The 21926-nt window shown below is 25.3% G+C and overlaps 1 protein-coding gene across 1 annotated transcript; it reads left to right on the forward strand.

The window, feature by feature from the left end:
* Nucleotides 1-3935: 3935 nt before the first annotated feature.
* LOC129984377 (RING finger protein 11-like) lies at nt 3936-9228 on the forward strand. The gene is made up of 4 exons (XM_056094247.1): nt 3936-4210; nt 4788-5004; nt 6465-6619; nt 9057-9228. Exons 2-4 carry the CDS (start codon nt 4900-4902, stop codon nt 9226-9228), a joined length of 432 nt encoding a protein of 143 aa, XP_055950222.1. The 5' UTR covers nt 3936-4210; nt 4788-4899.
* Nucleotides 9229-21926: the final 12698 nt, after the last annotated feature.

Below are 21926 nucleotides of genomic sequence, written 5' to 3' on the forward strand. Positions count from 1 at the left end.
GTGTGTATAACAGAGTTATTCTTTTTCAAAGTTTTTGTTGCTATTTATGGACTCATTGACTCTATGTCTCTGAAACTGTTTTTAATTTGAATAATGTAAAAATAATAAAGAAATACTCTTAGAAAATATTTTAAAATATTGTATTTTTCATTTTTGCTCGTTAAATTATAACATTTATTAACAATGGTGTAATTCCGTAATATCTAAATGAAGTAAATACTCATTAAAAGATTCTTTAGGTTTTTATTATAACATCTTTCTAAATTTTAATATTATAACATTTAACATTTTTAATATTAATATTTTTAATAAATGCATGATTTCCAGAATATATTGTATTTCCAAAATAAATTCCAACGCTGTTTACAAAAGTCAAAAAACAAAAATAACAATGGGGTCATTTTGACTCCATGTCTCTGGCCGCGTGAGGAAATTCATGTCTCCAGTTACGGTTAAACCACTCATTCGTCATTGAAAAAATCATTAGTCTGTTTAATTGCAATATTGACAACAGAGAAATCTTTAATTCAGTAAAAAGAGAAAACAAATTCAAAACTCTAAAGCCTTTAATCTTCATGACAGGCTTTTGTTCTTTTGTTTCAAATTCAATGGAAGTATCTTGTATTTTACATTACCCTGATAAAATTTTATAAATTTACGAAACTTCATTGCATTATTAAAATGCAAGCGATAAAATAAATAATGCTTTTTATCAAAATAAATTGATACAATTTTATAAATGTATAAAAACAATGACATAAAAGTATTCAAAATGAGGAGCTTCGGTAAGGTGTGAAGGCCATGTGAGCTCAAGTTTTTAATTTCAGACTCTTGTACATTAACGTTTTATGCTTCTTAACATCGAAAAGACAGCTTAGTAACCTTTTTGCAATTTTTTGTTTGTCAGCCTACTAAAAGCAAAATTTGAAGCAAAGCTGCAATTTTAATAAAACGATCGCACACCAAATTTCGATTTTCTGCTCATTTGCCTGCTATTGCGCTTACTACACACGAATGAATACATCAATAGACAATCATCTCACTAGATTGGGAGATCAGGCTGTGCAGGTTGAGGTTCGAACTTGCAACGTTAGGGTTCGTAGCCGAGTAACAAAGCCACTAGACAAAAGTGTACACTCTTCTCCGGAAGTTGTTAACTGGCTTATAATGTTACCACCACAACAGTCCCCCACCAGTGAGTCGGTAGAGTTTATCGCGCGACGAACGTGATTATCGCGCCAAGTGTTATGGCGGGCGACGGCGAGTGTGTGTGAGTGGTTGCTGTCGGTAGATGGAGCCACGACAGCTGAAGGAAGGATGCGATTGTTCAGAACCAGGGTCACCAATGTGCAGGTTGAGGTTCGAACTTGCAACGTTAGGGTTCATAGCCGAGTAACAAAGCCACTAGACAAAAGTGCACACACTTCTCCGGAAGTTGTTAACTGGCTTATAATGTTACCACCACAAGGCTTCATATTTGAAAATATTTTTGTAAAACTTTCTTTTAAAATTACTTAAAATTGAACTAACAATTTACATATAGTTTAAGTTATATATTACTCATTTTTTTATACAAAAATGAATGTTTGGTTACCTAATGCTTGAACTGTAATTTGAATTTTAAAGAGCAAATTAATTATTGTTAATTACTTTTATGGCCTTAAAATCATCACTATTAAATTTTTGGTTTTAGTAGTGACAAATTATTTCTTCTAATTTTAAGCAGCTGTGTCTCAGAAATCTTAAAGAGCAGCTAATAATTTATTAATGCATAAGCAAATTCTTCCGACTATAATAATGGAAAGAAAATAGTAGAAAGCAGGTATTAAATTATTGTAAACATTGGTAAATGGTACAAAATTTCAATAAAAGTTCAAATTCGGACAAATTTTAGAAAAGTAAACTTTCTATAATATATATATATTTCATTTATATATATATATATATATATATATATATATATATATATATATATATATATATATATATAAATGAAAGCCAGAAAAAATAAGAACAAGAATCCAAAGGAAGAACTACAATTAAAAAGATAGTACATTAAATCAATAGTGCTCTTTAAGAACCCAAAAAAAATGTTTAAAGGGTAAGACACCTCAACTATACTTTGAAATTTTTCATTCCTACGATGCATGTTCTAAATACTTTGGGCAAGCATACCAATTTTCAGTGGATTTTGCTGTGATTAGTGTGTATTATATCGTCAAATAAATGATTCAACATAATATAAATAAGCAAAATACTCTGTACTTTAAATATATGCTTGTATCTAAAATTAAAGACGAAATCTTGTCAATAATGAGCAGCATATTGAAACTATTTGTAAATTGTTGATTTAATTTAAATAGTTTTTAATATTTTTTAGAATAAAACACATTTATAATTATTGCTAAATTAAAAACTGTTAATTTAGAAATTAAATTATAATTCAAATATTAGCAAAATAAACATTCCTTTTTTTTTTGAATAAAAAATTGAATAACGAATAAATTAAAATTATTTGAAAATTTTTTTATTCATTTTGAAGTAATTTTAAAAGGGAAAAAAAAAATGCATCCAGGTGCGAATCCTGTCCTTCCAAATTCTAAGCAAAGTCTGCAAAACGATTGTGCCGTTTGTGTTGAACACTTACTAAAATATAAGCTAACAATTTATTTTAATATTTTCATGCATGATCATCCTAAGGGTATACTACCACTGTACTAAATCTCCTCCTGAATTCATTTTCCTATTTTTACCCTTCCCATGTAAGTCCGAACAACACTTTTTTGGAATTATGTTCGTCCGAATTTTTAAATTAAATTAAATTAGATTTTAGATGAGCACCCCTAAGACTACATGGTTATTATTTTAAGAATGTCTTCAGAATTGTAAATTATATTCGGTGGCGCTACATGGGCCAACATTTCCTCCCCTCCCAAAATTTAATATGGCATAAGTGAAAAGACCTTACCTTAAACCTTAAGATTTTGGAGGGGGAGGAGGTTCGATACTGAAATGCAGTCACACTTGAACTTTTTAACTAAATACTTATTCCTCTTATGCCCTTTTTTCAAATGAAGATATATAAAGAAGGAGTTTAAAAATACTAAAAATATTTTTACTAAAAAATAATCTCATTGTTTTTCAGTTGCTTAAAATGATTTAACTATTACTTATTTTACTTGATATGGCAGCAAGCATGTGACAGACGAATTCGACGCAATCTGCTCTCGTCTGCTTGTTTGTGCTGAGCAAAGATCATTTTAATAACAACAAACGTCAGTAATGTTTGTTTACATTAACATTTATGCATGCAATATGTTACTCACATTATTAATAATAACAAATATGTGGTGGTTCTAATTATTATTTATTTTAATTTGTATTCCTTTTCAAATTGTGACTTTTTTCCTCATTGTTGTTATTTCTGTTTTTACTTAATATCCTTCAGCTTACTTAAGCATATGAATTATGCATTCTTTTCAATAAAAGTGTTTTCTAATATTTTTTTTCTTTTGGGTTTTTTTATGTAATTAATACTATATCAGTGCATAGTTTTTGTCCTAAAATTTTTTTCTTTTTTCAAATTTCATGCAATTTTTTTATAACATTCAAATTATTTTTAATTTTTGAGATCTGAATGTTTGTATTTTTTTTAATAAATATTTTACACATTATTAGAAAATACAGATTTGTATTAAATTTAAATCTTTTGCTCTCTAAAGTTAGTTAGCATTTTGGCTTTTTTTTATTGTATTATTTTTATTAATAGTTTCTATATATTATCCACTCCCGGCATGACAAAAAAAATATTAAAAATTAGTGTGTATTACTATTTTCTTTTTTATTACAGTCTTTCCCAAACTTGTGTATCATTTCATTTTTATAACAAATAGGTTATTCTCCTTTTCTTTGTCATAATGCTTATAGACACTGAATATATCTTTATATAATAATAGAAAAAAAAAGGATCAATAACTTGAATATGAGTTCAGAGTCCTTATGTAAATAAGGGCTTTATTTCACTAACTTTAGACAATATAAAAAGATTGAAATACAGTATTCTTATGCCTTTGAGAATTATGCCTACGAAAACGTTTTTGTTTTAATTTTTAAGAATGTATTTTGCATTAATTTTTTTTTATTTAAAATTATATCTGTATTATAAATATGAGATGGTATCATATTATAAAGATGGGTGCATTTTTAAAAAGTAAGAATATTTCTATGTAATCAGTTATTTTTTTCTTTATCTTTGCATAATTATTATTTATTTGAATTACTTATTCAGTAACCCAGGGACATATTGTTGAATAGAATCAGGTTCTTTCAGAGATATAGAAATATAACCACTCTAGGTGAATGCTATTGAATCAAAAGAATTTTTTCCCAAAATAAAAATGCTTTTGAAGATGAAGAAAAACATATCTATTTCATTTAAAGTTATTTAATAAAAAAATATCGTAGTAACCTTTTCCTTTTTTTCATTTTTTTTTTCATTTGCAGATTGTTATTCTAGTAAATATTTTTAACTGATTGTTATTATAATAAAATTTATTCAAACTTTATTTAAGTAAAGCACTTTGTTATTTTAAATCTAAAGTTTGATATTTCTAAAGCATAACTGAATTAAAATTGCTTACTGTACTGGATATGGGCCCAAAAAATTTTAAAAGATTTCCATTTTAATCAAAAATAATAGAACTTTATAAAAGTAGTTCCTGAATAAATTTGAATCATATTTATAACTTTAATAATTTGGAAGTATAATTATAGTTTTTTCTTATTAGGTTGTGTCACAAGTTATGCTCATAAACTTACTGTGCCTTTTGTTAAGGAGATGAAAGTGTTTGAAGCTAGTTACCCTGGACCAAATTATTCATATCTTACTGAAGTATTATTATGGGGAATTGCCTAAGGCTGTGTGCTTCCTCTCCTGAGGATGACACACTTCTGCCTGAGCATTTAGACCAAGATTCATCGTCATCTCCGCCAACACCAATTGAGGTATTTTTACATGCTTTTATTTAATTTCGCTTGTTTTTTTTGTAAAGATGAAATATTATAATCAAAAGTTTTCTGATGTACTTGAGATTTCAAATTTTGTACACTTGTGTATTCTTAGTGGTAATACATTATTTTAATATTTTCTCATCTAGGAATAGCATTCCTTGGTAATAAATTTTAGGAAAAAATTATTTCAGAATATATATTATCATGAATTAAAAACTTTAAAAGAATTCGGGGATTCTATTCACTAATAGAGATGTGTTTTCTGAGTCTGTCTTAAAACCATTAATCCTTTTTTTATATTTCTGTGCAAGTCTTAATAATTCATATCTTACTGAATAATTATACTCATATCTTACTTTCATCAAAATAATTATTGAGACTTTTAATTTTTTATATTATATTATGTTTTAGTATAATATTATACTAAATAATTAAGTATAATATTATATTCTTTTAAAGATCACCAGATTTGCAGCTAACCTAATAAGATAATTTATAATAAATTTAATGTTGTTATAGATCAATTTAATATGGAGAATTTTTCAATCAAATTATTTAATATCAATTTGATGAAAATCATGACTTTCATAATTGATCTATTACTATACTACTACTTATTATTCTCTATTGCCTACTCCACTGATTATTCACTAGTGTTTTGTTTTCAGTTTAGATTTTTTGATGAATTCAGCTTTTAATGGAATATTGTACTGAACCTGTTACATAAGAGAAAATTTTTTAGATTTAATGTATTTATTTCTTCCCTTCCTTTATCTTCCCTTCAGCTTTGGCTTTCTCAGTTATATCTCCTTATTATTTATTTAATTCTGGCTCAAAAAAAATGTAATGAAAAAAAAAATACAATTCAAACTTATTATTGTTATTCATAGATTTTTTTAAAAAATATGTTTAAGACTTAAACAAATTATTTTTATTTCATAGGTATGGTAATTTTTGTATATTTAACCTCCATAGTTTAAGTTTAAAAAGGTTCCAAAAATTCTTGCTGTAAACAAAGAAATATATGGTCTTTAAAAAAAATGTAATAAGGATTTTTAATAAACTCTTAAAAAAAATTATGGATTAAGTGCTCCAGTTATTTTTATGCTTGAAGAAATTGTATTATGCTTAGGTACTGGAAGCTGCAATATTCTGCATATTTATTTGAGTTTATTAGCTACTGTTGGAACTTAATACTTTCTTATTGCAACAAAATATTCATTATATTTTTACTATTAATATATTAATAAAATAAAGAAGTATAACTTCCATGTATAGCTGTTTTTTACTACAACTTATTTAATTTTAAAATAATTCATTATTTTAACTATTCAAATGAAAATAAAGTATAAAGCAAATGTAAATAATTTTGAATAATAGCTAATAAAAATAAAAACAAGCAGTTATTTTTGCAGTTTTTATTTTTAACTTCAATTAAATAACTTTTTTTTCAGGAACGGCCTCCAGAACCAGTATTTTTTGTATCGCCAAATATTGGAAGACCTATTTCTCAATTAACTGAAGATGAACAGGTTAAAATTGCCAAGAGAATAGGTTTTATCCAACAACTTCCTACTGGAATGTATGATGGAAGTAATAAAACTAAAGAGTATGTTTTATTATGTTTGACAATTTGAATGCTCTTATTAAAATCTTTACACACTATCTTGTGCTGAGTATATCTAAAGCCTGTAATTTCTTACACTAAATAATGCCAGTTTTAAATATCATAATATTCAATGTTAGTTTTATTAATAGTTTTACAATTCTGTGCATAATTTTGCATTGTGATTTGGAGTTGACCGTGGGATCTTTTTGTCATGGTAAAAATTTCCTGTAATATATATATATATATATACACATGCACACACAATTCTTTTCAGACTTCCTTAAAAGTCAAGGAAAAGTCTATTATTAATATAACCATTGTAATCTTTATCCATTAGATTAAGATTATATAAAATATTATAATAAACTCAATAATAAGAATTTAATTTTGATGTACATTCCATAATAAAAATAAGAATAAAGAATGTCTGTATATAGTTACTCAAAAAAAATTATTACAATAATGTGCTATAATTATCATTACTTTTTATTCTTTTAAGTGAGAATTTTTGAATTTGTTCTAAATTATGTCAATATTGTATGAATATAATTCAGAATCATTAAAAGCAGACCTTTTACCATTTTAATGTACGAGTAAAATTTTAGTTTCTTTTGAACCATGTTTAATAATGCAGGATTTTGGAGCAATCCATCACATGATGGGTTTCTTTTAATAATAAATTATGTCAAGAGATTGAAATATAGATTTCTGCTTTGAAAATGACTTAAAATTTTTCTTCCACAAATTGGAAAATATAGTTGACTTGAACAGTTGTTGATTATCAGAAGTATAGCATTAGTTGTAAGATATGAAATTTTCAGAGAAATTTTAATTTATTGCTGTACAGTTAGTATTTAGTTTTATGCTACGTCACCATCTGATTTTTGATCGAAATTATGTTTGGAGATGATGGTGCTAGATGAAAATATGGATGTTTTAAAAATAAATTTGTTGAACATATTATTTTAGTTTGAATAAGACAACAAAATAATTAAAAAAATGTCTGAAGTTTAAAAATTCTCACCAAAATACAGGTAAGTTATATTCGCTAATAAAACATGGATATTTCTTCAAATGCATTTTATATTGCATTTAAAATATAGACATTTTAGAATTAAAAAAACATGCTAATGATAAAATGTGCGAGTTCTGTGTTTTAAAATTATAGAATTTACATAAATATCCATATACATTTTAAATAAAAATATGTTCTATGATGTATATTATTGTTTTGCCTGATTGGTAAGGTTAGTTCAGATTGTTGCAGGGGAAATAAGTTTAGTTTCAAAATTCATTTATCCCGTCCTTGTAGCTTCAAATTTTTGTGTTGAATCAATAAATCAAATAATTGCTTTTTCATACCATCAATATTACATTCATTTCTTGACTCATTACTATATAATATAATGTAAGGGATTATCACAAATTAAGTGCATATTGTGTCTAATAATTTTAAAAACATGCATACACTTTCTAGTAATAATAAACTTTTTCAGGCATTCGAAAAAATACTTATCTGTATTTGAAACTGAATTAATATTCATCATATTTTATAATAACTATAAATTTTAGAAAAAAATATTTATTTCCTCTTGTTTTATTCCATAGATTTTCTTTGTTTGAAAAATGGAAAATTATCCTCATTTTATTATGAGGGTGATCACTTGAAAAATTAACACTTGTTATTTAGCTTGAAAGAAAAAAAAAAGAGAGAGAGGAAAATATTATAAATACATTTAAAATTTTTATTTCCATCATTTTTTTTCCTATTGTCAACTTTATATTTTATTGAAAGTACATAGATTTCATATTGCAGATATACAACTTATATATTTATTTTCTAATGGTTCAGTTATTTAATTAAAATAATCTTTACAATTTAATTTCATTGAAAAGATATTTCTATATCATTTTTACTGATTGTTTAATGCTTTGGACTAGCTATCTCTTTCAAATTAATAGGTAATACTTTTAGTTTTAGTTTTACCTATATATTATAGATGCTGTGGGCTTATTCAAGATAAATTTTGACAAATATTATATTTAATACTGTCATTTATATTTAACATAATATTCTAGATACATATATATATAAAACAATAGATACACTAGAAAATAATGTGTCATTCTTCTTTTAAACCACTTTTCCATCTTACTGGTAGCTGTTTTTCCTTCAAAAAATTAAATATTCTCTTTCTGCCAATGTAATCTTTTTTTTTTTTCTTCCTACTGGTATGCTAGTGCATGATATTTAATGATTGCCTTACATTGTATGACTGTAAAAAAATTAAATTTGTGGAAGTATGCCATTTTGATTAAGTGTGTTATTTCTATTCATATATAAAATCATTCTTTGAAACCACTTACATTCTTTATCAAGAGAAATATTGTTCTAGTGTGTTATTTGAAGTGTTATTTAACTCACTCCTTTCTTTAGATGTCCCATCTGCATGGGTGACTTATTGTTTGGAGATTCTATCCGTTATTTGCCATGTTTACATATATATCATACTTCATGTATAGATGATTGGTTGATGAGATCCTTTACATGTCCCTCCTGTGTGGAGCCTGTAGATGCAGCTTTATTGAGCACTTTTCATGCAGCATAAAAGTGTGTTAAAGGTATTTAAAATACATGATTTATTTAAATCATTTATATAGAGAGTATCTACTCTGATTGTGACTCAATAACTGATTTCTAAACCTGTAAAAATACTTACACTTTCAGGTAGAAAAATATTTTAATTGATTTTGAAGACTTATATTTAATATGCCTTAAGTCAATAAATGCATTGTAAAAAAATTACAAAATTAAATTTTTATACAATTCTCTAATCCTATTAATTTTATTTAGTAAAATATTCTTAACACACTACTAACATTTTAAGGAGAAAAAAAAAGTTATTATTTTTCAATCAAAACTAATTAAGTTATGAAACTTTATTTTAGATGATTTTAAGAAATTTCAATGGCTATCTCAAAGATCATCTATCCAATTAACTATAATTTCTGCAAGATTGATTGCTTAAAATAAAGAAAATAAAAATTGCGCAATTTTTTTTTTTTTAATTTACTGAAATTGCTTAAAATATAATTTTTAACCTCATTCAAAACATTCTTCATGCTGACTGTTCCTAACAGTTTAGAAATAAACTCTTGGACCATAGTTACAATAGATGCAGTATATTTTTCTCTTTTATTCCTAGATCCATTCATTCATCATATTTGTTTCATTATTGCTTGGATTTTTTTTTTTTTTTTTTTTTTTTTTTTTGCATTTAGGAAATTTGCACATTAAAAAATATTGCTTTATTTTATTCAGACTTTTATGGAAAGGAATTTGAAGAGATTTCTAAAAAATTTGTAGTTAATTTTTAAATTTACTATTTTATTACATTCAAATTTATGAAATTATTGATATATATTTAAATTTTTTATTCTTTTGAGTGATGTTAGCAAATTATCATCATGATGCTAATTTTCATCTAATTTGAAATAGGGGATAGAGAGCTAATCTTACATTTTCTTATCAGGTTTCAACTTTATTTGCATTTGGCCTTTTGAAATGGAATAATTAATTTTACAAATATCTTAATAATCATTCTGAAATGTTAGGATCATGTAAGAACATAAATAAATTTAAAAAAATTATTAATAAATTATCTATGTTAAAATGCAATTGAAAAGATTTGTCTCTTTTTATAGTTTGATATTAAGCTAAAATATCTTGTATATTAAAAAATTTTTATTTTGTAGCATTTACTAAAATGCTATAAAATCTATGTTATAAAAATTAACATTAGATTTCATCTAATGTTAATTCTTTTCACTTTACTGTTTATTTAAAATAAAATGCTATTTTTATTCAACTTAATATTCATTTATTAATTTTTCACTAATTTGTTTAGAACTACTGTTTCTTTTTATTTGGCTTTTATATATTGTATTAAATATCAAATCTTTATTCCCAGATCTCACTAGAAGTAAACAAGCTCTGTCTTAAGCTTCTTTATATAATTTAAGCAGTTTGATGACAAGTTCAAGAAGCTTTTTAAAATGAAATGAACTAATATTGAAAGTTAGATTGACTGTAATATAATTAAAAAGACAAAGGGAAAAAGATTTCAGCTCGGAAGAGAGTTGAAGACATCTATCTGTAATATGAAACAAAGTTACGTTCATCTATGCAAACAAGAGGTACCCAGTTGTCCTACTACCTGCTAGTCATGTGTTCAAGGCCATTATGGTCATTTTATTAAAATGTTATGATCTGAATTGTTAATTTTGTCTTTTAATAGTAAGATAATTATAAAAGTGAGATTTTGTTCTATTCCACATCCTGGATTTTAAATGCACAAGAAACATAATTGAAATATCTGTGTCCTTTAGATGAAATTTTTTAATTTGTGGCACAGACAGGCACAAATTTAGACAGTTTAAGTATTATTCTTATTTGAAGTATGATACTTTCTCTTGCTTCTTGAACAAATAAAATTTCATTATTGTTTATTTTTAGTTTTAAGTTTATTCTTATGTGATTATAAAACATTAAAATTTATACTAAACATTCCATTATTAATAGGAAATGTGATTTTTATTTTTATCATTTTTTAAAAAAAGTATTTCACTTTACCAATCTTGGAATTAAATTTTAAACTCCATTTTCAAATTATTGTTGTTACAAAGTTTATAAGAATTTTATATTGTTAATCTGTTATTGCAGTTTTCTATGTGCCATTTCCAAAATTTGTTATTTGTTATTGATTCCCATATTCTACATCATATGCTGTATTTTAAAAGAATGAAAAAAAAAATTTTTTTTGTTACATAATGACTCTTCAAAAATACAAAATTTATTTCTGATCAGATTTGAAATGTTTCTTTATTCTTAAATTTTTGAATACTGAAAATTACTTTCTCTTTTTGTACTTTGTCATATGCATTGCTCATCTATTTAATTTTATCTTTTAAAAAATTTCCTTGCTTATAAGGAAAAAATGATATAAATCTGAAATGATACCCTTTGTTTGAATTTTTTTAGTTAATCAAAATATTTAATATTCATGTGATAAATATGGTTTTTCCCTGTGCTTTTTTTTTCCTGTGCGAGTTTTATTTAAATTTTTATGGCATGTTTATTATATTTATTTTTAATATTTTTTCAAATTGTTACCTGAATAAAATTCAAGAATAAAAAATATTTAGAAAAACTACAATGAGAATTCTTAAATTATATTTGTATATAATTTTAATATTTTGAACATATAAAGTTAAAATAGTTTCTCGACTTTTAAAATCAATAATGGAAATATTTTTCTAAGTTGTATCAGAGAGAATTCCGTTAAGGATCAATTTGACAAATATTTTTCAAAAAATTAAATAAAATAATTTTAAATATGAAAATATGTTTCAGATATTAAATTCTTAATCTGAAATTAATATGATGGATGTATTTAAAGTATTTTTAATTGAGACCTGAGAAGCTAAAACTGTATCAAGTTTTATGTATGTATTTTATATAGTTCTTTCTGTACATGTTTTTGAAGTATAATTATTTGAGTTATTTTCAATATGGTTTTATTATTATTATCAACACTGTGTAAAATAAATTTATTTAGTTTGATTTATCAAAGTTAAATTATCAGTACACATTCAAAATAATTTACATAGACACACCAATGTATGCTCTCACTGAATGAAATATATATAAATATGTCAAAAGCTGTTGAAAGCCTCCAGATTATTATAAAACGGAAATGCTCTTTGTAAAAAGCTGAGTTTTTCAATTAGCCCGCGACATATGCTTTTTTAAAAAATATACCTTTTATATAAGATTTGAGTCATTCAGTGCATTAATATTTTATTTAACTCTAGTCTATTGAGGGGACAGAATTGTTAAATTTGAATGGCAATTTCCAAATTTCTACACAATGATATAGGTGCAGGTAAGTCATAATGGATTTAGTATGCATTGGCTTAATATATTTGTTAGATTTATGAAACCTAAAACTAATTTTTTGTATACTAATCATAAAATTTGTCTCTATTTGTCTGCATTTACCTTATTTTAGAATCTTCATTTAAAATTTATAAGACAAAATTTCTTCTGAACTGGAAATAAAAATATATAGATATTTTGAAAGCATGTGAATTTCGAAAGCTATTACTAAGCAATCACAAATTGTTAACTTATTGTTTGTTCTTTTTTTTTAATTTATAAAATTAATACTTAACGCCTTATAAATATTTACTTATTTTGCTATTATGGATATTCTTGTTCTATATAGTTACGACATCTTTAATTATAGAGCACAACAGTAAAAACAAGGGATTTTTCTATTCTAGAAGTAGCAAAGTTTGTGAAAAATGTGATATAGAAGTTAAAAGACTACTATTTAACTCATGATATGTTGATTAATAGCAGTGAGATAATTTGATGAACAATGTACATTCACTGCAAAGTTTATTATTATTACTTTACAAAAAATTGCAGTTATATTGAAGAGAAGTGTGCATTTTAAAATCACTTAAGCATTATGTATTAGATTAAGTAGTTAAAACAATAAAAGTGTGGTTAAATGAATTTCAGAGAATGATTGATATAATAAAGGAAAAAGGAGAAGATTAAAAAAAAAAAAAAGGATATGCTTACAAGAAAGTACCATAAGTCTTAGTCAAAAATTCCACTTTCAAGTAACTGGACATTTTATGGTACCTATATATATATACACTTTTTTCAAGCATCCATTATAAGTTGCAAATATTTTATCTTCATATTCCAATTGTTTCATGCTGATATTCATATATTTCTCTTTCTGACTCATTAAAAAAATTCTGTTTTATTGCTGCACATTATATTGTCTACTCTTATTTTCTGAACATTGAGATTGACTTCATATTTGAAAAAATATTGCCTAATATGTGAATGGATGTTTAATTGGCCTAGGTAAATTTTAATAATAGATAACTAGAATCATTCATTGAGATTTCTTGAAGGTCTTGTGACATTTTATTACATCCTAATTTAACTGTCCATTCATTAATACTTATTAATGACTTTCATTATGTATATTTTTACTTTTGGTTCTACAAAATTCAACTGAATAGTAGTATTTTTCCACTCCAATCGATGCAATTTAAAAATATTTTTAAAACAAACATGATTGCTAATTAATACTCTTACATTGTTGAGATTAATAAAATATTGAGTTTGTTTGCCCCTTCAATTTTTGTTAAATTTATATGATAGATCATTGGCATTTATGAATATTTTCAAAGTCTGTTTATCACAAATATATATTTAAGTAATTAATAGATCTGTACTCTTGATAATACACCAACATTTAAAAGTTAATTCATCTTTCTACTGAATCTGAATTATAATAATGGAAAAAAAGTTGAAATTATTATTAGCTATTTATTTGTCTTATCTTATAAAACTAGTAACATTGAAATTATATTTTAATTCCCAAAGATGATTATTTAATTAGGTGATATTGATGTTTTACTCCAAATGTTTCAATTGTAAAATCTGTCTACTTTTTACAAAGTTAGACATATTTCCTTTTTCAAAAATCTAATATGTAATATGAAATATACAGAAAAAAAATTATTACGAACTTGTTCAATTTTTTTTTTCTATTGTCTTTCGATTTTTAATAGGAGCTTTTAAAATTTTAAAAGTCATTGAAAATTAGTGGCTAACAAGAAATGGCAATTAAAAAAATATCCAAAGAGCAATTAGCTGATATTGCTTTAAAGTAATAAAAATCAATAAAATGCATTTGAATCTAGTTCAAATTGCTTGAAAAGTAACTTTCATTATGATGCATCCCATACAACCAAGTCTTTGCACTGTATCTCTAAAAAAATTAATCTCCTTTTATCTTTAACTAACTCTTTTTTTTTCTTTTTTCTTCTTCTTTTTGGTCTGAAATTCCGACACTAAATAACCTCTCTTTCATATTAAAATTGATCTTCTGGTTGTAAATTATAATAGAAAAATTAAACAAAAAAAAATTGTTCTAACACTAAGACATAACAATGTCAATTTTTATATGAATGAAAGGTTTTATTTAATATATACATGTTTATTTCATTTTTCTTAATTCTTTTCATACCGCTTTCATATGGTGTGAATTGATTTCTACAGTCAAAAGGTTCACGGCTATCTAATTTCAATTTTTATTTGTTCAATAAAAATCTCTAGTTTAAGAAGCTAAATAGTTCATTATTAAGATTGAATCTTTTAATTTAAATTCATTGTAATATAAAAAAATAAATCTATTTACAATGCTAGTAAAACTTGCTGCTTCCCAAAATGGCTTTTGCTCCGTAAAACTTTCATTACTATAAGATTAGTGAATTAGTATCACGCTGTTGAAAGGATCATATAAATATGTTTACTTATCATTGCACTTCTCTAATAAATGTAATTTACTTCTTAAAAGCATGATCTATAAAATCATACTTTTTTCAAATGATTTTCGTTTTTAATCTGTTGCAATTCAGAAAGAATCAAAAATTTAGTTCAATGGAAGAAAAAAAATTAATATTTTCTATGTAAAACTGAATCTTCTTAAAATTGCTAATTTTAAGGATTGTTTTATTTTGAATAGTAAATGTTGTGACTATTCTTAGAATAATTAAAATCTAATTTTTCAAAATCTCAAATGTTAAATTCAATTTTTTAGATAAATCTTTAAAAACAATTCAGCATTAGACAATTCAACTTGCATTGCTGCTATGTAAAATATAATGGAAAGATGGTATTTTATATTTTGTTTTAATTTAAAATAAAACAATGAAATTAAAATTGTCATTCTAAAAGATTGTGCTTCTGTTTTGCTTGAAATCATTATACTGCATATCTTTGTGTTATGAAATGTGAATATTGTTGATTTTGAAATAATATATATCCATATAAACAAACATCTCTATACATAAAATATTTTGCAATCTTCTATGGATTTGTACATAATGTATCAATAAAAATGTATATTAAAGTTATGCATTGAAGTTATTATTTGGATCGTTATTTTAACTGCAATTAAAATTATGTGAAATATGAATAGTTCCTTAAATTTACTAATCAATAGATATATTATTATAATATGCTTTTTATTATTGTTTTCCCTTTTATTTTATCTTTATAGCAATTTTTTTCTGAAAATTCAATCTATTTAATTTAAAAAGCATGTTTATATCTATTTTATGCTACTGTTGTTTTTGAAGTTATTCTGTTTTTGTTGAAAATGTGTTAACTTTATATTTAATCTTAATTACATAAGGTGAATAAAGTATTTGTTAATTAATCTGCAAATATAACTTTGAAATGAGATTAATTGTTTAGCATTTTCTTTCTCCTGTTTTATTTCACTCTTTAAATTTATTTCTTGAGTGTGTAGGTTTTAACTCTGAGAGGATTGTTTAGTTGTCAACAATTTTCATTTTTAAAACCTTTATCAACAAAATCTTAATTGTAGCACAGTTGCAATATAACAAATGATATATGATTCCTTTCGCTTGAATTTTACTACACACTAACCATTTTTGGTGACCAGCTGGTTCTCCAGGATTAGTGGTACTTAAGTATTCAATTTAACATTTTATGCAACTTTTTCTTGATAGATTCTTCAATGAAGTATTTTTAAATTTGTAATTTGATAAACATGTGACAAATGCTATTTTAATGGTATCTTTCTTGTCATGCACAAAGCATTTTCCTACTTTTCTTCATTTCACCATAAATGTGAACATCAATTTGAAAAGCAGGAATGTTCAAATTCAGCTAATATACAAATGTTGTTGGTGAAATAAAACAGTTTTATTTTAAATAAAAAAAAGAAAGAAAGTAGAATTATTAAATTTTTTTGTGTACTATGATATATTTTTCATAATTTGTGTTATAGCTCAGAAGATTATTCAATAAAAATTTATCTGATTAAAAGCATTAAAAATTTTTTTAAAAAAAAGCAATTTTCAAGCAATTAGAAAGATGATATACTTTTGTGCATCCAATTATCTTATATTAAAGGATAATAGTGTTTTAAAAATGAATATACTTTAAATAAATTTCATCATTCTTACTAGGGAAGATAAATCTTTGTTGTAATATAACAAATTTCAAAAAGTATATTAAAAGCATGCTTTAGATAGAAATTTATTATAAGAAAATAAGTCAGAATTTATGATTTCATTATTAACAATAGAAAAAAAAAGGGGAGGGGGGTGGATGAAATATTAAGTAGAAAGAAAGTAATATATTGTTGCAAAATATATTTAAAAAATTTATAAAAATAGAAAAATTAGTATTATTGAAATATACTTTTTTAAATTTAAAAATGATCTAAAAATCAGAATTAAATAATTTTAACTAAATTTCAACAAATTTGTTCCAAGATTCCAAAGTTGATAATTCTAGGAAAAATATGTAGGGAATAGAGGACGAACATAGACACTAATACATTCATCTTTATTATTAGTAGAAAGATTATAATAATTGTAACAATCTGATTATGGATGTTTCATAAAGCTTTTTCTTCTCAACAGTAGTTACAGATTTGAGTCATAATCAATTCAGATTATGATTACATCTTTATTTAATTAACTCGTCAATTTAGAATCGCATTTCAATGCATTTTTAATTTAATGAGTTATTGCTTCATTTGAGGTTAATTTTTTTTTTATTTTATTACTTTTTTTTAATTTAAAAATGTATTTTATTTGTTGACTGCAAATCTTTGTTTTTATATAACACTAGCCGCTTTTGGCGACCAGCCGGTTCGCCAATCTTAATGTTCGTTAAAATTTTAATAATTAAATATTTTATGCAATTTCTACTTTAATAGCTTCTTCATCAAAATATTTTAAAACTTCAAATTTTGATTATCATATAATTCATTCATAATATTATAAAGGCCTTCAGTCATAACGTAATATGTATCTCTCTCATTTTCTGTTAGCACCCGTAGAATTTATGCTTTAAATTAAAGTGGAAAGAATTTATCTTCAATTAATATAATAATATTTTTTACTGAAACAAAGCATATTTTTATAATCTGATTACTGAAAATAGAGTCACTCAGCGTTTAAACTTTATGGGCACTAAAGAATATCTTTTTTAATTTATGTAATATCTCAAGAGTTGGTCAACAAAATTTTCTTAGATTCATTATGAGCAGATCGATTAATTAACAATGTTTAAATTTAAATGCATCAAACACTAAGAAAATAAAACGAATCGTTTAAAATAAACGGTTAAAAACAGGTTTTAAAAAAACTACTTAAAAAACGATGTACTTAAAACTATAAGCATATGCAAAGAATATATAACTAACATAAATACAATTTACTTACAAAAGCATGCAACTAACCCAAAAATAATTTAAATCATCCATTGATAACGTTGTCATGGCAACAATCAGAACAGAATGCGCATGCGTGAATTTTCTTCGCCGGTTACGTAACGCAAATACGTGATTTTTTCTACGCCAGTTGGGGTAACGCTATGCGGATTAGAAATTTTTTATTTCCTTTATTCTGTTTTATTTTAATTCAAAAGTACTTCAGAATGAATCTGAAAGATTGATTCATTAACAATGTTTAATTTTAAATGCATCAAACATTAAGAAAATAAACAGAACCGATTGAAATAATCCGCCGAAAAATTTTAACCCTAGCCTCATTACTGTTAGGAGAAAAAAAAACTGAAGTCTTTCTCGTTTAGCGCTGGGGATAATGGAAGATTTTTTTTGGCGGAAAAGTTGGCGGTGGGGAAAATGGAAGATTGTTTTGGCGGGAAAGTTAGTTTTTAATTAATAATTAAAATTCTAATTAAAAATTCGAAAAAAGAAACCCCAGGTGCACATTCCCAACCTCCAAGGTATACATGTACCAAATTTGGTAGCTGTATGTCAAACAGTCTGGCCTGTAGAGCGCCAACACACACACACACATTGAGCTTTATTATAAGTATAGATTACTTAAGCAGATGCTTGTTATTTATAAATATTGTAATAACTAAGAGAATGAAATGAAACAGATAAGAATGTGACCAATATCAGTTCATAAAGTATTAATATTGTCCTAATATTTTTAATTCATAGGAATTTGCTCTGTTTTACAAATTTATATGACAAATAGACTAATAATAACTTTTTAATAAAACTACAGTCTTCTGTGGCCTTATGCAGCTACTTATTAATCTGAGAGCTGCAATTGCTCCTCAGACAAGCAGAAGAGTGCCCTCTACTGTTGTTATCTTTTCTTAGTGTTTCAACCACACCTCCATGAGATTTAATATAATTATTCCTTGAAATAGACTTTTATATTTCAAAATTATTGCCAATTAACAAATTTATATTTTTACAAACTAATTAGTTGCATCATGATTTAAAATTAATATTTTAATTGGATTAATTTCTTAATCAAACTATTTTGTTATTTATATTATGATGATATAATAATAAAAAACTAGAATAAAAAAACTAGAATTTATATAAGTCATCATAAGTTCAAAATTGAAAAAATAATAACAGTATAAATATAACATTATCATATGTAATAAGCATTGCTAAATGATGTTCAGAATTATTGAGTTTTTTCTTTCCAATTCTTGGAAGTTAAATCCCTTCCTCCTTCATAGAATGAGGGAGGGGGAATCAGATACTTGATTTATTAACACCTAAATTTAATAAAAAAATGGAATGGAACTAAAATTATTAATAAGAAGGCATCATTAAAAAAGTGTGACATGCTAAATGCAAATTCTTGTATCCAGAGGATCATGAAGGATACCCACTGTTTTAAGTCACTCCAGATCAAATATACAAATTTCATTTTGGCTTAAGATCCTTTGAAGAAGCATAAAAAATATTTTAATAAAAATACCATCATTATATATTTAATTTAGTAAGAATTTATGTTAAAAAATTTTTGAATCAATAAATACAATGACAAAAAAAAATTGTTAATAACCCCCTGATCCTATTTATCATATTTCATATCCATTAATGATATTTTAAATTTAAAAAAAGTTCCATTCAGTCTATAGAAGTTATAAATATCATTATTATTGATAATTTTAACCTCTGAATTTTACTGTCTTAAGCATTTTTAACCTTTTCCAACATGGCTTCTTACAATTTTTTTAATATAATAAAATATAAATATTGATTTTGTAGTAACATTTCTTTTAACTAACTACAATCCATGAAGGTGGATCATTTGGTGACACTTTGTTTAGAGCAGTCGGTTTATAAGAAAATTTGTTAAGATAATTACATAAATTTCTCATGATAATAATAAAAATTATGAATATTTTAATTTCATAATCATTTTTATTTCATTTGAAACATTAAAATTATGCATTTTAGAAGATATATAAAATAAATCTAATAAATGCATATTAAGAAAAAAAAATTAATACAAGCATTAATTTAAAATAAAATCAAAATAATATGCAAAAGATAAGTATATTTAAATAGTTAAAATTTAAAACATTTATTAAATTTTAAAATATTTCATTAAAAATTATATAAAATGAATATATCTTATTATTTTTGTTGGGATGAAACGAGTGAACTATTTTTCCTCGAGTAAGAATATCTGTGTGGTTACGCTTCTGGCTTCGTTCCAGCACATTCCTCCCACAAACTGCTTAGTATGCTGTGTGCGTAACCATCAATACCTGTGTTCATTTCTTTTCTAATAAATGGGCTGTCTTCAAGAACCATGCTGAGATTTATTTCAAATTAACAACAATTTTGAATAAAATTGCTTACAGCAGGTGGCAGTGTCTATTTACCTCACAAATAAAGAAATACTGCATATTTTAAACACCCAGCAAGCTTTCTGCATTATATTATACTTTTCAAGTGCAGAACTAAAGAGATTTTGCGAAGTGAGTATTAAACCAGTATGAGGTCACATTCAGGATGCACATTTTAATATATTCATAAACGAATTTGAATATGAATATTCGATGGATATTACAGGAATACGAAAATTTTGTTAAAATTGTAATCTTTCAACAAATTTTTGAAAATTTTTATAGTAAAAAAAAAAAATGTTTTAAATATAAAAATCTTATAAAGGAAGCCACATTCTATAATTGGCCATCTTTAGTTCTTAAAAGGAAGATATTATATTTTAATTAATTTTTTTTATCTTAAAGTGAAATGTGTCTCTTTTAGAAACTTTTACAATGTCTGTCTTTTTTTTGTGTGTATGTGATTATGATATTAAAAGGGGTTAAGGAGTAGTAAGCAGCTTTAATTAGATTTATATCTAGGACCGGGATAGCCTGGTTGGTAGACCATTGGATTCGCATCCCTTAGGTTACGAGTTCGAACTCCGCCGGCCGAAGATTCCCCGCTTGCGTGGTGGCTGACGCGCGGAGGTCAAAAAGTCCTCCATGTCGAGAGTTAATACCACTGGGGGCACTCGATCACTCCTGATCGAGTGCCCCAGTGGTATTAACTCTCGACAGATTTACACCTTATTCAGGTCTAAATTACAGTCTGTGGATGAGTGAATGAAATGTATAAAGGTGGGTTCACACGAGGCTTTTTATTGCGCGCAAACGTTGTCCCTCTATTGTCCCCGTGTGAACAGTTGAGACAACGTTGATGGGACAATGGCTAATAGTTGTCCCGTTGCAGTCACGTGATTTTCCTGAAGTAGGCGTGACCTTCTATTGCGCGCAATAATAAGCCTCGTCTGAACCCACCTTAAATGAAGTCCGCCCCGTAAAAAGGGGTTCCGACTTGTGTGTAGCTAAATCGTTCTCTTGGCCTTAGATGGCACTACTATAATCGCTGTCTTCGTAAGAGCGGGCTTGTCCATGCCATAAGAAAAGCCAACCATAAGTGCCATAAGAAAAAACAACAGATTTCTTTCTTTCAATTATTTATTCAAGCATAACTCTGCATCGAAGAGCTTTTTAAAATCCAATTTCATCTTTTATTTCCTTAGCCATTTTATTTAAATGTTTTCAAGGAATGACTCCAAAACACCTAAAAAAATTGGAAGGCTTATTATAATAAATTAATCGTATAAGATAAGAAAATGTTGAAATTTTGTTAGATGATTTTTACTTAATTGATGAAATTAAGAATGACAAATGTATTTTCTAGTTAACCATTCAAGTCAAACTGGAAGTAGTAAACATAATTACTACTGAACCTTTAGGATAAGCATATCTGCGAATATTCCCTATTTAGAATTAATACTTAATTTTAAGTAAATGTAAACAATTTGCTGACTTTTTTCATCTAGAATTCCTCAGAATTGGAAATAGATGTCT

Source organism: Argiope bruennichi, chromosome 9, assembly GCF_947563725.1.
Source record: "Argiope bruennichi chromosome 9, qqArgBrue1.1, whole genome shotgun sequence".
Taxonomy (NCBI): domain Eukaryota; kingdom Metazoa; phylum Arthropoda; class Arachnida; order Araneae; family Araneidae; genus Argiope; species Argiope bruennichi.